This window comes from Carlito syrichta, unplaced genomic scaffold (genome assembly GCF_000164805.1).
Source record: "Carlito syrichta isolate Samal-C Ts95f unplaced genomic scaffold, Tarsius_syrichta-2.0.1 Scaffold310362, whole genome shotgun sequence".
NCBI classification, from domain to species: domain Eukaryota; kingdom Metazoa; phylum Chordata; class Mammalia; order Primates; family Tarsiidae; genus Carlito; species Carlito syrichta.
Window position 1 is genome coordinate 162,313 of NW_007254458.1, and position 16,797 is coordinate 179,109.

Below are 16,797 nucleotides of genomic sequence, written 5' to 3' on the forward strand. Positions count from 1 at the left end.
AATTTAAACTGTCTGACTAACTGAAAAAGAAAATCTGTGTAGCAAAAAGTCAGAAAACAAAAGATGTAGCAAAAGTAGCATAAAAAAGAGAAAAAATAAAATAAGATCACAGAAGAAAGGGAAGTCATATCACAAATAACAATAACGCAAGTTGGATAACTTATCTATTCAAAAATAAAACTTTTCCAAGAACAGTTCTCAACACATGCTGTCTCTTAGGGTACACCTGTAGAAATATTGTCTAGTATTATCCAGAAAGTTTTTGTTTTTACTTTTAAAATTTTGTTTACTGCTGGGTGCAGTAGCTCACTCCTGCAATCCTAGCACTTTGGGGAGGCCAAGGCAAGAGGGTTGCTTGAGTCTAAGAGTTTGAGATCAGCCTGGGCAACAGAGAGAGATCCTGTCTCTTCAAAAAATATTTTTTTTAAATGTATTTACAACGCATTAACTTACAGGACTCTCAAAATCCCATATTCAACTTCTATTTGTTTACAATACAGGCAACCAGGCAAATAATGAAAGAGAATAAGGTGTGAGACAGGCTTACAATCTTTCTCAGCCTAGCCAGAATTGGAGATTTTTTTCTCCTGTCTCCAAAACAAGACTCCGAGAAAGCTCTTTTTTTTTTTTTTTTTTTTTTTTTGAGTTGGAGTCTCAGTCCATCGCCCAGGCTGGAGTACAGTGGCATGCTCATGGCCAGCTCACGGTCTCCCCAGCATCAACCTGCTGGGCTCCGCGATCCTTCTGCCTCAGCTTTCCAAGTAGCCGGACCTACAGGTGCTTGCCACCACACCTGGCTAATTTTTGATTAATGGTAGAGATGAGGTCTCACCATGTTGGCCAGGCTGGTCTCAAAAAGAAAGGTTTTAAGAATATAAAAAGGCCGGGTGCGGTGGCTCAGGCCTGTAAACCCGGCACTTTGGGAGGCTGAGGAGAGTGAATTGCCTGAGCCCACAGTTTCAAGACCAGTCGGGGCAACATGGCGAGACCTCGTCTCTACAATAAGTCAAAAAACTAACCGGGCACGGCGGCACGCGCCTGTAGTTCCGACTACTTGAAAGGCTGAGGCAGAAGGATCGCAGGAGCCCAGCAGGTCAACACTGGGGTGACAGCGAATGTGCCACTGCACTTCTGCCTGGGCGACAGAGAGAGACTCTGACTCAAAAAAAACAGTTAAAAAAAATTAGGCAAAGGTATATCATGCAAATGCAAACACAAAGAAATCAAGAAAATCAGTATTACTGTCAAAGTACAATTCCAGGCAAAAAAAAAAAAAAAAAAGTCAAACAGACTAAAGTAAGCCATTTGTCACCAGTAAAGGAATCTATAATGGAGATATATGTCATGAACATAAATATTACAACATCAAAACATACAACACGCCTCGATCTTCTAGGCTCAGGCAATCCTTTCCCTTTAACCTCCTGAGTAGCTGGGACTTCAGGCATGCACCACCACTCCCAGATAATTTTTTGATTTTTTGTAGAAATGAGGTCTCCCTATGTTGCTCAGGCTGGTCTCGAACTCCTGGGCTCAAGTAATCCTCCCACCTCAGCCTCCCAAAGTGCTGGGATTACAGACATGAGCCACCACGCCCAGCCTACAATTAGAATTTCTAAGAGAAACAGAGAAAAATGACAAACCATGTAAGAAAAAAATAAAAGAAGTTCAATAACTTTATTGATAAAGTTGACTGAAGACTAGATCTTACTCCACTTAGCAGTACCTATTGAAATTACCTAATATGGCCAATTAGTAATGCCCAAGAAAATGTCATTAAGTCCCCAAAGCATTCCAAAATGTAATAAAACCAGAAAAAACAACAAAGCATAAATGTTACACACAAAAAAATTACCACTTGTAGTAAACACTTATAATTAATTCTTCAAAGGGAAATAAAAATAGCAATTATATGCTTTGAAAGTAAGGGTGAAGAGACTATATATTAAAACACTCATAAATCATTCATCAATCAAAGAGTAAAATTAGAATAGCAATTATATCATGCCTTGAAAGTAAGGATAAAGAGAATACATATTAATGCCTAAAGAATTCTGCCAAAACTCAAATCTAGAAAGGAGAAAGAAATATTAAAGACTTTTATAGCCGGGCTCGGTGGCTCAGCCTGTAATCCCGCGCCTTTGGGAGGCTGAGGTGAGTGGATTGACTGAGCCCACGGGTTCGAGACCCACCTGGGCAGCGAGACCTCATCTCCACAATAAATCAAAAAATCAGCCAGGCGTGGTAGCACACGCCTGTAGTTCCGGCTACTTGGAAGGCTGAGGCGGAAGGATCGCCAGAGCCCAGCAGGTAGAGGCTGTGGTGGCCAGGAGTGGCCACTGCATTCCAGTCTGGGCGACAGAGTGAGACTCCAACTCAAAAAAAAAAAGACTTTTATTATCAAAGAGAAAGGAATGGAAATAAGTTAAATTTTTAAATACATTTAACTCAAGAATTTAGAAACAGAACAATATGACGAATTTAAAAGAAGCATAAAGAAGGAAATAATAAAAATAAGAAGAGAAATTAAGTTAGAAAAAAGAAAGACAATTTTAAAACCCAAGAGCTCTTTCTTTAGGGAAAGAAAATAGTGATAAAACAGACAGCCCAAGCTAATCAACTTTTATTTGTATTTATTTATTTATTTATTTATTTTGAGTCAGGGTCTCATTCTGTCACCCAGGTTGGAGTGCAGTGGCACAATCACGGCTCACTGCAGCCTCAACCTCCTGGGCTCAGACAATCCTTCTGCCTCAGCCCCCAAGCAGCTAGGACTATAGGCACACACCATCATGCCTGCTCATTTTTAAATTTTTTTGTAGAGATGAGGTCTTGCTACTATATTGCCTAGCCTAAACTCCTGGGCTAAAGCCATCCTCCTGCCTCCCAATAGTCAACTTTTAAAAAGTGAGAGAAAACCAAAATTAGGAGTTAGAATAACTTGGGGGTTATTATATGTTCCCCAGAAAAGATGTAAGCGAATATTCCTTATGACATTCTGCCAGTATATTTAAAATATCATCCAAATAGACATTTTTAAGAAAAGTATAAATTTTAACATTTGACTTAAGAAAATGTAAGAAATATAAACAGACCAAAATCGTGGAAGAAACTGACAAAACTGCCAAAGCATTGCCTCCCTAAAGGAGTTAAACTTAAATAATTAAATAATGTTATGAGCAAATGTCCAGCTTTAAAGGAAGGGAATAATTCCGAAGTGCTATAAACTTTTCCAGAGCAAATATATATATGGAAAACTTCCCAAATCATTTGAAGGAACTAGCATAACCCTGATAATGAAATCAGAATGGGCAGGCTCTAGAAGGAGAGAATGACAAATCTTTACAACAGTGCATAAATAAACAGAGGCAGACCTGAGTAGATACTACAAAAACGTAGACACATACCTTGCTCCCAGGAGGGATGACTCAATAAAATCCTAATTCTCACTAGATTCATTTGCACATTTAATCCAACTTCATTTAAAATTTCAGACACAGGGAAGTAGCCCAGATACCTGAAATGACTCAGCCATGATCACCCAACTATTCAACGCAGAGCTAAGATGTAAAACCAGATCTGCCTGACTCCAAAGACCATCCTTTTCCTAGTGGAAAGTAACTTGAAAGGGTAATTGGATATTAGTAGAAACACCTGACACCAAACAGCAAGCTGTCATCCTGACTGAACAGTGACAGATGAGTCTGTGTTCATCTTTTAAAGACTACATATTCCTACATCCATAGTCGTTTATTGTTAATTTCATAAAGTTTTCCTAGCTATCAGATAAATTTTACAATATCTTTGCCTACATATTACTAACTTGGAAAGAAATACTCTTGTTTTATATACAAATACCAAGACAAATACCAAGAGACCCCATTTGCGTAGTTTCATAGTTGGTTTTATATTATTGTTAAGATTGACAGGTTTTTTAATTATTTCTGCTAAATCTATGTCACTTTCCAGTACCTGGTTGAGGTATATTTTCTTAAGTGGGACATCAAACAGCTAAATAAGAACTACCTCGACTCCCCCTAAATAATAAATGGCAGCAATGACCTCTCAAGGTTTGTTTATAAGGTACTTAATTAGTCATCATACTTAACCAGAATTATTTTTTAAAAATAAACTTATTGTAATTGTCACAATGTTGTTTAAAAATCCATGTGACAACTGTGTGCAATGAGGTTTATTCCTATAATCCCACTTCTTAAAGCTTCTTCCTGTCCACCCTCTTTTTAATGTTTGTTTGTTTGCTTGTTTATTTATTTATTTATTTATTTATTTGAGTCAGGGTCTCACTCTGTCGCCCAGATTGGAGTACAGTGGCACGATCATGACTTACCACAGCCTCTACAATCCTTCCACTCGGCCTCCTGAGTAGCTGGGACTACAGGCATGCAACACCAAGACTGGCTAATTTTTAAATATTTTTTTCTAGATAACAAGGTCTCACTATGTTGTCCAAGCTGGTCTCAAACTCCTAGGTTTAAGCAGTCCTCTTGCCTCGCCCTCCCAAAGTGCTGAGATTACAGGAATGAGCCACCACATCTAGCCCATTCCTTTTTTTTTTTTTTTTTTGAGTTGGAGTCTCACTCCATCCCTCAGGCTGGAGTACAGTGGCACCCTCATGGCCACCCCAGCGTCGACCTGCTAGGCTCAGGCGATCCTTCCGCCTCAGCCTTCCAAGTAGCAGGAACCACAGATGCGCACCATCACGCCCAGCTAATTTTTTTTTTATTGTAGAGACGAGATCTTACCAAGTTACCCAGGTTGATCTCGAACCTGCAGGTTCCACTCACCTCAGCCTTCTGATGTGCTGGGATTACAGACTAAGCCACCAAGCCGGGCCCACCTCTCTTTGCAACCAACATCCACCCTCCTGTACCCTAGGGCTATTCCCTAAACATTCACTCTCAACCTGATTCCCCCATCCTAATAAGTTCTGGGGTCACTCTAATCAGAGATGTAAAGCTACTGGGTCAGTATCCCTGACTCCTCCTCTACCACAGGCAAGGGCAAGAAATGACTTTTGAGTTTACTATCAAAGATAAGCCACATGGCTACCCTCTACTGCCTTAGATATTTGAGAATGGAATGCATTATCACCTAATGTTTTCCTCTTTTAAAATGCCTTTGTATTACCTTCCACCTCTACCAGAAACAATACCTCAGAGCCCATTCAGGCTGGTACCAACAGAATAGGAGTCTCTGACCTGCTCTGGTTCTGACCCCTGGAGCAACCACATCTGAGTACAAATCTCAAAAGTAAATATGAACTGTACCACTCAGTTGATACTGAAGCACATTTCCACACATCCTGCACTTAGCATTTTCTAGGAGGAAATGAGACTTCACTTCCACCTACCAGCTGTCTGGAAACCAATGATGGCTGGCACAGAGCGCCTGGGAGGGGCTGTGGAAATGCTCACGGTGTAGTTGGTGTCTTTGTACAGGTCTAGGCACACTTCTGGGGTCCTGCTGTCTGTGGTCAAGTTGACTGTCTCCTCATGAGCTGGTTCCAGAGGGTCCAACCGTTGTCCTTTTATGTATATCTTTGTGAGAGAAAAAGACAAGATAATCTGCCCTGACTCCGGTCAAAACAACTAAGACTTGGTGGTGCTGGATCCTGTTCTCCTACTATTCCAATTTACACTGCCCCGCTCAACCTGTGAGCATAAATAAGGTAAACCTCTGCTATCAGGTATCTGATGATGACATCTGATCAGTCCGGTAATCAACAAACCCTAAGAGGTGACATCAATGCGGGGTCTCCCTAGGAAGTGTTTTCCTGCAAGCAAATGACCAGCAACAAATGGAGGCAGCTACAATCTGAGGACCATTCGCTGCATTCTGTCACTGAGTCAGTAGATTGCTTCCAGGCTTACTCTGGGGGAGTGAAATACAAGTGCTCGGAAACAAGCAATAATGACGATGCCAAATATAAAAGCATCCCCTCCACACACACCCTGTCGAATGACAAATATTAAACACAAAATATAAAATAACAAAATAACCCAAATATTTTTAAAAGTCCATTCACTCTTTCTTTTTAAATGACAATAGGACTGGAAAGCAATTAGATTAAGATCTCATGGAAGCAAGTTCCTCTGACTAATATTCCCATGAGTCTGTCCTAGCAGGGAAAAAAGAGATCCCTTTACTTACCACATACATAATCTTGGAGCTTATTCTTTCCGAGTTTATTTGCCATTTCACACAGGTGTTATTAAACAGTAATACATCATTAATTTCTGTCCTTATTTCTAAAATAGAAAAAGAGAGTTGACTCACAAAATGCATCAATGGTCTTTGGAAAAGTCCTAATGGAGATTATTTTTTTAAATTATTTTATTTTATTTTAAAAATGTGGGGTACAAATGAGGGTCAGGTACATATGTGGTCATCATTCAGGTAAAATGCGGGTACTCTTATTGATTTTATTGTTCCATCCCCAAACCTGGCAGTGTCCCACTACTGCCAATTCCTTTCTTATAGTATTATGATAAACGTTCAGGGTCCACTTATGAATGAGTACATGTGGTAATCACATCCTTGTTTATGTGATAAATCACTGAGTATTATAGACTTTAATTCCATCCAGGTTGTTGCAAAGTTCATAATTTTATTTTCTTTATGGCTGCATAATATTCCATCATGTAAATGTACCACGGTTTCTTTATTCAGTCCACTTTCAATGGGCAGCATGGTTGGTTCCATGTTTTTGCTATTGTGAATAATATTGCAATAAACATGTGTGTGCTGGAGATTATTTTATATGCACAGCTGGTGCCTCTGCTGATCACTACTCATCCTCTGAGTCAGATACTGAGTCAGGCAATTCAAGCTATCCTGGGTCAATCATCCAACTTCCCTTCATCATGAATGAGCCTGGCCCATTACCTGATTTGGAGGAAAAAGAAAGATTCTTGCTTGAGTGTGGGTAAGAATTTCAACCTGTGATGAGCCTGACAGGCCACTGGATGCCACTGGTATTCCATGCAGGTGAGATGGAGTAGCGCTTGGAGCTGGGTCCTGAGTCGTCCTAGAACTGTGCAATCTGCTTTCACCTTTCTCATCCCAACCGGGTGGTGGGGAGCTTTCATTCAAGTCACTGCTATCCCCAAGGGGAGGAAATGACATGTATTACATCACAGGACTATGCCTCAGAAGCAGCTTGAGGTAAACTAAAGAAATTCTCCACAAGGTTCCTAGATACTTCTGAGACTCCTTTAACTGAAGCTATTTAATCTTGGTCTATGAGGAAGTCACTGATTTCTTTGGGTTGTTCTGCTTCTTTTAAGTAGTCTGCATACATTGCATGTAATGGCTTTAGTAATGTGGGAAACCAAACTGGGCCTTCATTCCCTGAGGCAACCCAGTTTCCAGCAGACCCAGGACCCAATCAACTACCCAGGTAGTTCTTCAGAGAGGAAAGTGTGGGGGGACATCTAGCTCTCCATTTCTTTAAAACCAAATTCCCTGCAGATAACTAAACCTCTATTTGCAAATGATATGATCTTACATATAGAAAAACCTAAGGAACACACACACACACACACACACACACACACATAGCTGTTAAAGCTAAGAAAGGAATCCAACAAGGTTGCGGGATACAAGGTCAATGTTCAAAAATCTATTGTGTTTCTATAAACTAGCAATGAACAATCCAAACATGAAATTAAGAAAATAGTTTTGCCGGGCTTGGTGGCTCAGCCTGTAATCCCGCGCCTTGGGAGGCTGAGGTGAGTGGATTGCCTGAGCCCACAGGTTCGAGACCCACCTGGGCAACTTGGCAAGACCTCATCTCTACAATAAATCAAAAATCAGCCGAGCGTGGTAGTGCATGCCTGTAATTCTGGCTACTCAGAGGCTGAGGCGGAAGGATGGCTGGAGCCCGGCAGGTTGAGACTGCGGTGGCTGGGAGCGGCCACTGTACTCCAGTCTGGGTGACAGACTGAGAATCCAACTCAAAAAAAAAAAGAAAAAAGAAAAAGAAAATAGTTTTATTCACAATAGCATCAAAAACGAAAGAAAATTCCCTGCAGAAAGAAGCCACCATACTCTCATCCCTGGAGAAGATAATCCTCATGTCACCAAATAGGGATATTTCACAGCTCTAATTGAAGCTTTCCCATTGAAGCAAACACCTCTAGGGGTTCCTTCAGATTCTCTCAGCCTCATCTGCCCCTTGTTCCAGCTTTGCATGGGCTTTGACAACATGGTTGTGTCTTGCCTTCTATTCTGGGGCTTCCCTGCTGTGGCACCCACATAAGGCACATGCAACCAGGAAGTGCAGGGGAGTTAAAAATCCCATGGGGACAAGAGCTAGTGGATAAGTTCTTCTTTCTTTCCCCTGAAGGGCAGTCCTACAAAGACCTAGTTTCTATAGCCACTGAGGACACTTTTGCACAGATGGAGCAATACTCACCCTCTGTGGAGACCAGTCCAATAGGCATCCTTACATTGGCTCTCCTCCTTTCCCTGCTTTGCTGCCCTTGGTCCCCACTCCTGCTTCCTGGGGTTGTATTCCCTATTGCATGATAAATATAAGCCCTCTGCTTCAGGTCCTGTTTTCTGGGAAACCCAAAGGTCCCATCAAGAAGTATAAGAAAGATAATTCTCTTCTCAGAAAATGACCTTCCACAATTCAGTTCCTATTTCTCCCTTCTAGTAAATCTCTTCTCAGCCTTCAAGTAGGAAAGAAAGTCTACACCTTAGATACCTGCAGGGTCAACTCATATTCCTGTATATACAGAACTAATATCTACTTTAGGTTGACCCTGGTCTACAGGTCTCTCTGCCCAAGGACATTTTACATTTTCATTAAATTACTGCATTGGCAGCATGACTTGGAATCTGTGTCCCACATGAGCTGGTTTTGGGTAAACCCAGGCTATCTATTAGTAAGTGAGAATTTACAGAGGCAGAGAGAGAGAAACAGGCAAATTCCTACAGAGATATCAGAAGACCACCACAGCTGTCTAAAGCATTCCTGGATCTCTATATCAATACTTCTCCCCAGAACATAGATAATTTGAAATCAAAGAAATACTCCAGTTGTGGACATTGGTAGATAAGAGATGCAATGACCTTATCAGTTCACCCCATTGTATGGCATAAAGATGATGTTGACCTGAATAAGCCCCAAATATTCCTGGCCCCTTCCCTCTCCACTGCCCTTCAAAGTCCCAGAGCTTTCAACATCTTTGCTCACTCTGATATCCTTCTGATGTTAACTCCCCACCTAGACCAGAAGGAAAAGGAAGCATCCCACCCCTCACCTTCTCTCGGGGTTGCCAGTAAAGCAAATTTCCTTCTCATTCTGGGCCCTTTTGTCACCCAGGCAGAAATTAGAGAGGAGTTTCCTTTTTTGTCCTTTCTTTTTGCTCATTCACTATGACAACTGTAAATGGCATCTCAAGGATGCCATCTGCCTCTAGCCTGTGCCATGCTCTCTGCACATAGAGGATTTAGATCTGATTATGGGAACCAGATACTTCATCCCAAGAAACAATTTAACAAAATTTGGTTGCTTTGTCCTCCAGGTGTCTACAAAAGAAGACTCCTTAATAAATATATCAGATATTAATCATCTATATTAATGCTTCCCTTGTAAGAGATGACTTGGGACAATATGCCCTAATTCCAATAGTACTGAAAATACTTCTGGAAGTCCCCTTTGTGACTGTCTCTAGTTCTCTTTCACTCACTATTCACTACTAACTGAATGGCTGTCGGATGCCAAGCATCCTACCATGCCAGACACTGGACTGTGACAACAATCGGAACACCAGTCCTTCCTTCAAGAAGCTATCATCTACTGAAAGGAGCAAGCAGATAGGCAGGTAGATTGCAACTCACCAAGTCACAAATTATTACAAAGCTACACATAAGTACTACGGGGTATAGAGAAAGAGGACATCAACTCTCCCTGGAGGACCTGAGAAAGTCAGCTTCATGGAGGGTGTGACCTTCATGGATTAATGGCTACAGAGTGGGGAAGACAGGTAAGCAGACAGAACAGCAGGTTCAATGTCTGGGACAGTGAGAGGATGTGGCATAGTCTGAGAGGTGAGAAAGAAGTGTCATGTGACTGCGAGAAGTGTCACATAACCTTGGAGGCACAAAGATAAGAACTGAGGCTGCACAGGGAAGACAGAGTCACACTGGAAAAGGCCTTGCTGGCCTTAGCAAGTATAGACTGACGCCTATAAGCAACAGAGAGCCAAATGCATGAAAATGATAGGAAGAGTGTATTTTTTAGAAAGACAACTGTGGTATATTTTGAAGGACAGTCTAGATACAGAAGAATCAGAGGTCACAAGGAAAGAATATTATACCATTCACTCAGTGATCACTACATGTCAGACAGGGATTGCTTTATAGACTTTATCTCATCTCCACAGCAGTCATAAGAAGCAATAATAAACACAATAAAAAGAGTGAATATTTATCAAGTTTTTACTATGGACCAGATAGCGTATATAGTACTTTAAATGTATCGTTTTATTTAATCTTCAAAATAACCTCATGAGCTAGATATTATTGTGTCCATTTTCTAGATCTGAGGCTTAGAGATGTTAAGTAACCCGCCAGAGGTCATGGAGCTAGTAAGCAGTCAAGTCAGGATTGAAAACTCTATGTGTCAGACCCCAGAGCTAAGAGCCTTTGCATTGAAGCAGTTATTCAGCAAAGAGGTTAAGAGATGAAACAGGGCGCTGTATTACAAAACAAGGCAATTCTGAGGGAGAATCCATAGGAGGCCAGAGATAAGGAACAGTGTGAAGTCAGTGTGAAGTCTGGCTGACCGGCAGCCTCTGAGCTTGAGAGTCTAAATGGATTACCTTCCACAGCTCTCCTAAGAAATACAGGAGGAGGCAGGCTGGGTATGTGAGAAAGAGATTAATGAATTATGTTGAGGACACACTAAATTATCTGCTGACTACATGGGAAAAATTAATCTTAAAAGTCACGGATATGTGGACGGTGGCTGAAGGTATGCATGCAGGTAAGACATTCAGGTAGGACACAGAGTGGCCCAGTGGCAGAACACTGGGAGACACCAAAACCCAAGGGAAAACCAGAGGAGAAAGAGCAATGCAACAGAGAGATGGGAGACTGGCAGAGAAAGTGATGTCCAGGAATGAAGAGAGGGAGGATTTGAAGGAAGGACTCTTCTTTGAAAATGATACCTGTTTCTTTCTACTATTCCCCCACAAACTCCTCACCCCCACACAAGAAGGACCTGGAGCAGGTCATCAAAGCTCGGGGGCAAGCTTCAACTCTCTCCTCTTCCTTGATGGAGTACCCATAGTTTTCTGAGGTGTGACTGGGTAAAGGCAGGTAAAGTGGGCCTTTGGCCTATCCAGCTATAGAACACTTAGAAAATGGAGGCCCCCTACAGCAATCCATTTGAACTCTCACTGAATTTGGCAGGGGTTGGAGGGGAGAGAAGCTTCAGTGGGTGATAAAGTAGTAGCTTTGTTTTGCTTTACTTTGTGTGTTTGTGTACAGACCACATACAAATGAGCATGTGTGTGTATATACATATATATATATATGCTATATGTTTTGATATTCTGTTAGTATAGCATCTAGTATTTCTCTGTGTGTAGCACTTATCACATTTGTAACTAAATAATTGCATAATTAGTTATTTAATGACTACCTCTCCTGAATGTCACTTTATGAGGGCAGAGACTATGTTTACCTCTACCTACAGACCCTAGTACAGTGCCTTAGACACAAGTGTTTAAAAAATATTTATTATTTGGTCTATTGGTTGAATGGATGGATACATGATCAACAATGCTAAGGGTCATGGAGAGGTTAAGAGGAATAAGAACTGAAACTAGAACATGAAGTTAGCAGTTAGGTGAGAGCACTACAGTGACATGGAGATATCAGATGCCTGATTTCCCTTCAGTAGGTTGAGAAGAGAATAGCGGAGGACACTAAGACAGTGAGCACAGGTGGGCATGGTGGCTTACACCTGTAATCCTAGTACCTTGGAAGGCCGAGGTGGGAAGATCACTTGAGACTAGGGGTACAAGACTAGCCTTGGCAACATAGCAATATCCCATCACTACAAAAAAAAAAAAAAAAGCCAGGCATGACAGCGCATACCTATAGTCCTAGCTGCTCAGGAGGCTGAGGCAGGAGGATTGCTTGAGTCCAAAAGTTCAAGGCTGTAGTGAGCCATGATCATCCCACTGCACTCCAGCCTGAGCAACAAAGCAAGATCCTGTCACCAAAAAAAAAAAAAAAAGACAGTGAGCTGCTCTTTCAGAAGTCTCCCTGTGTAAGAAGAGGGACTGGTCTGGTGTATTCTCTTGTTTTCCAATTGTATATTCCTTTCCTTTATTTTTGGAAATAATAAAAGGCCACAATAAATTCAGGTGACCCAAACAGATGGTCAAGCTCAATGTCATTTCTAGTCAAAACAGTATCTGATTTCATAAGTAATATGACTGATCTTCTGGTACAACTCATAAACTACCTCCAAAGTTCCCTAACAGAGATCCCAGAATAAACCCATTTTGATAATGACAGCAGCACTGAAATCAGATTATGGCTTCCCAAGGCGATACTTTGAATAAATGCATGTTTGGCTATAAACATTCTCATGTTTCCTTGTATTAAGTACTAATTTAAAGTCACATAAAATAAGTAGAAGTAGCATGGCTTAGAGTAGAGCTTTCCTAACATGTATTACATACTTTAGGATGATTTTTGGTGATTTGATAAATAAATGTTTATGTTTGCTATGCAATGGTTTTGAGCATATTAGAATACACCTAGTTTATCAGCTGGGTGTGGTGGCTCACACCTATAAACCCAATACTTTGGTAAGAGGTTTACTTGAGCCCAGGAGTTCAAGACCACCTTAGGCAACACAGTGAGACTGTGTAACTACAAAAATTGTTTTAAATTTTTAAAATTTTTTAAAGTGAAAAGAATATACCTAGTTCATTAAACTCATGATATCACATATACTACAAAGTGTCCTTAATCAATAAATTTAAATTATAAATTTAAGCTAAAAATATAAAATGTTTTAAGAAACATACTAAGTAAATAATACTTTTAAATTATGGCAAATATTGTCAGGGTGGTATACAAATAACTCAAGCTTGGGAGACACTGGCATAGGAGAGAGAACATGGGTTTTCAGGGCTTATAGGGCTGAATTCAAATCCTGCCTCTGCCATTTGCTATTGAATGACCCTGTGAAATGCTTAATCCCTGAACATTTACCATAATACTATAAGAAAAGGATTGGCAGTAGCAGGATACTGCCAGGGGCATGGGGGGTGGGGAACACAATAAGGGTACCTGATCTTAAACCAGGCAAAGTAGAGACCAAAGGAAGGCCCAAACTTTACCTGTATGATGTTCATTTGTACACCTAATCCTGAATTGTACCACACATCGTTAAAATAAAATAAAGTTGCTTAACCTTTATGCTTCTCAGATTACTCATCTATGAAATAAAAATAACAATACTTATTTCACAGAGCTTTTCTGAGGATGAAATAAAATCAAAGTATGAAGGCCCCTAGCAGAGCCCTGGGTGTATGAGTTGGTGCTCAGTCAGTGGTAACTATAATACTTGATGGTCCAAACATCATACACATATTCAAATGCATCCCATGCATGTGGCTATTTATATAATCGTGTCCATTTATTCCGGCTGACCTTTCTGTCCAATGTTAAATATCAGTGGCAAGTAAGCACGCACTGGGCTGGAGAGGAGGGTTACCAACCAAAGAGAAGGAGCAGAGATTAATTGGAGTCCTGGAGGCCTCTGGGCAGTGCCTGGGGCAGGTAAGGGCACAGGAAGAAGCCTAGCAATAAACAGCCTGTGTTCCAATAGAGATGTTACCCTTCTGAGAGCATGGAGTGAGCAAGCATCAGCCTTATAATTATTAACTCAGATTCTAAACATAAAAAGCCAAATGGACTGTGCAAAATGGGAGCCAGGGAAAGTCTTATCAAGAATGAATCAGCCTCTTTGATCTTGAGGTAAACTGACTCATTAACATCAAGCTTCCACCTGGAGTTTTTCCAGACACTCAAGTGGTTGCCTAATTCCCAGCTGTCTGGTGTTTCCAGTCCAAAGTGGCTTTAAAAAATAAAAGTCCCACCATGTCTGTAAAGTTCATCCTCCATTAAATACACAAAGGTCGGGTGCGGTGGCTCATGCCTGTAATCCTAGCACTTTGGGAGGCCAAGGTGGGAGGACTGCTTGAGCCCAGGAGTTCAAGACTAGCCTGGGCAACATAGCAAGACCTTGTCTCTACAAAAAAATCAAAAAATTAGTTGGGCATGGTAGCACACACCTCTAGTCCCAGCTACTCAGGAGGCTGAGATGAAAGGATCACTTGAGCCCAGGAGATCAAGTCTGCAGTGAGCCATGATCATGCCACCGGGTGACACAGTGAGACCCTCACTCAAAAAAAAAAAAGGAAAAATAAAAACATACAGATCTGTGCTACTAATCCAAAGGATTAGGGACTCCAAAAATATTTTTAAGGTAATTTTCAAAAATCCAGATAACGTGAAGATAAATTAGTCTGCCCAATCTGGAACTAAATGTGTAGGTATGGGAAGGGAGTGGGGAGTAAATGGAGTGAAAACAGAGAACAGAAGCAGAAGGCATTCAGAGAGCAGCAAAAAAGTAGAAAAAGATGGAGGGGAGAAGCCAAAAGTGAACACTGAGGAAGGGAAAAACAAAATACATGGAGGGAGTTGGGATGGGGTAGGGGGTGAATAAATGGGAAGAAAAAAAAAAAAAAACAGGGAAAAGAAGAAAGAAGGGAGAGCAGCTGAGCAAGTGCCATGGTAATCAGTAGCTTTTACTATATTTCCAGATGCTGCTCCTACCTACCCACCCAGAGATCATCCGCACTGCACCATGAATTAATCAGCATGTAAATCACCCCCCTTTATCTGCGGAAATTGAATTTAGCTGCCAATCCTGATGGAGGGCACAGAGGCCTCCTCAGAGAAAGATCACAGCTCTCAGGAAGAATGCCTTTTCTTTCCTTAAATCAAAGCTTGCACAAACCCATGGAAACAGCTGCAGCTGGAGCCAGACTCTGTGAAAGGTAGCAGGCTGAGAATGGTAATTATAATTAGCAGTTACATAACATGTTTGTTCTTCAAAGTGCTCTACAAGCATCAGCTAATTAATAGCTTACTATGCCCCATGCAGATCCACTGGTTTTTCATGCAGTGACTAATTCTTGTACCCCATTAGATTCTGAATGGTGGCGGCAGAGTAGGTTGAGTGATGAAGCAAATGGCTGAGGGTCAGAAGCTATGCCCAGCCCACTCACCAAGTGACCCCATGGGTACCTTGGTGTCGGGAACGTGTTGAATTCAGCATCCCAGGAGGCAGCTGCCTCACTTCCTCCAAATAACTCTCGGAGGTGTTATTAGGTGATAGGATGGAGTGGCCATCTAGTTCAGTATGGCATTAGCTCCTCTCAATTTCCCCAAGTATTAAGCCTGGGACCCTGGAGTCTGTGGTGTCACTTACAGGTTTGACTTTGTTTCTCTGTGCAAGTTGGGCAAGTCAGTAAGACCTCTCTAAGAGAAGGTTGCGTTAGATTATCGGGTTCTCATTCAGGTCTCCCCTTCTTGTTTTTTATTACTGCAGTCTCTAGCCTACATCCTCTTAATTTTGTGGTGGAGATAATTGCATGTAGGAATTGCATGGCACAGACAGAACCTCAGCCGCAGAGCTGTTTCCCACATACTCCAAGGATACGTTAGCCAAGCACTTCAGAGGTCCATGAATGTCTTAAATGTAAACATTATGTGTATATTTATATGTGCATTCCTTCAGGGAAAGGGTCCATTTCCCCTATTGCCCTGTCAACTCCAAGAGGGTATGCCAACAAAGTACCTCAGACATAGTGCATGCTAAATAGATATCTATTGAATGGACAGATTTCATCAAATTCCTATTCCCAAAATAGTTTTGTACCATTGCTCTATGGACAAATAATTTCCAAAAGTCCCCATATTTTGCTTGCTCTAGGTAGACTTTTCTATGGAAAATGTTGACGGGCAAGACCCAAGAGACATTCTACCACAATTCTGCTGCTAGTCAAACCAGAGACCCAGACCAAAGCTACCTGGAGATCTCATTCTTCAGGGATCTGTCTTCAGAGCCAAACAAGTCAACATCCAGAAATACATTCCCAGAGACTATGTGGCAACCTTTTGTCACACCCTCTAACAACCATCACAAATGGTGAAAATCACTGCCTTTTCCCACCTTGTCTCTTGGAGGTAGAAGAGTGAAATGAAGCATGTGGTAGTGCACACTTCCAATTCACGAGTAGATATTCACACGAGGCTAATAGTTGCAGGAAAAAGATTAACATGTGCATGGTGCTTTAAACTTTTCAAAAAGGATCCCCATGGATTATCTCATTTGATTCCCTCTTGACACTCTTTGAAGCAGGAAAGGCAGATTTTGTTTTACCCTTTTACAGATTAGGAAACGGAGGCTCATAATGCCTTACCTGATGACATACAGTTAATATATGACATGGCACTGTTAGACTACAAACTGAAATCTCAAAACTCCTTTCACCAGCAATTCCACTTCTGGGTATAAATCCAAAAGAACTGAGAGCAGTACACCCATGTTCATAGCAGCTTTATGCACAATAGCCAAAATGTAGATGCAACCCGTGTCCATTAACAAATGAATGAGCCGGTCTCGGTGGCTCAGCCTGTAATCCCACGCCTTTGGGAGGCTGAGGTGAGTGG

The 16,797-nt window shown here is 41.3% G+C and overlaps 1 protein-coding gene across 1 annotated transcript in view; it reads right to left on the reverse strand.

Annotated features, from left to right (window-relative positions):
* The window catches only part of SUSD1 (sushi domain containing 1), a 113,107-nt gene that overhangs the window by 64,445 nt on the left and 31,865 nt on the right, over window positions 1–16,797 (reverse strand). Inside the window, exons 7-8 of the mRNA XM_008068331.2 lie at window positions 6,172–6,269; window positions 5,372–5,558 (exon numbers count right to left, since the gene is read on the reverse strand). Of these exons, the coding sequence (XP_008066522.2) occupies window positions 5,372–5,558; window positions 6,172–6,269 (285 nt within the window). The remainder of the gene's footprint in view (window positions 1–5,371; window positions 5,559–6,171; window positions 6,270–16,797) is intronic.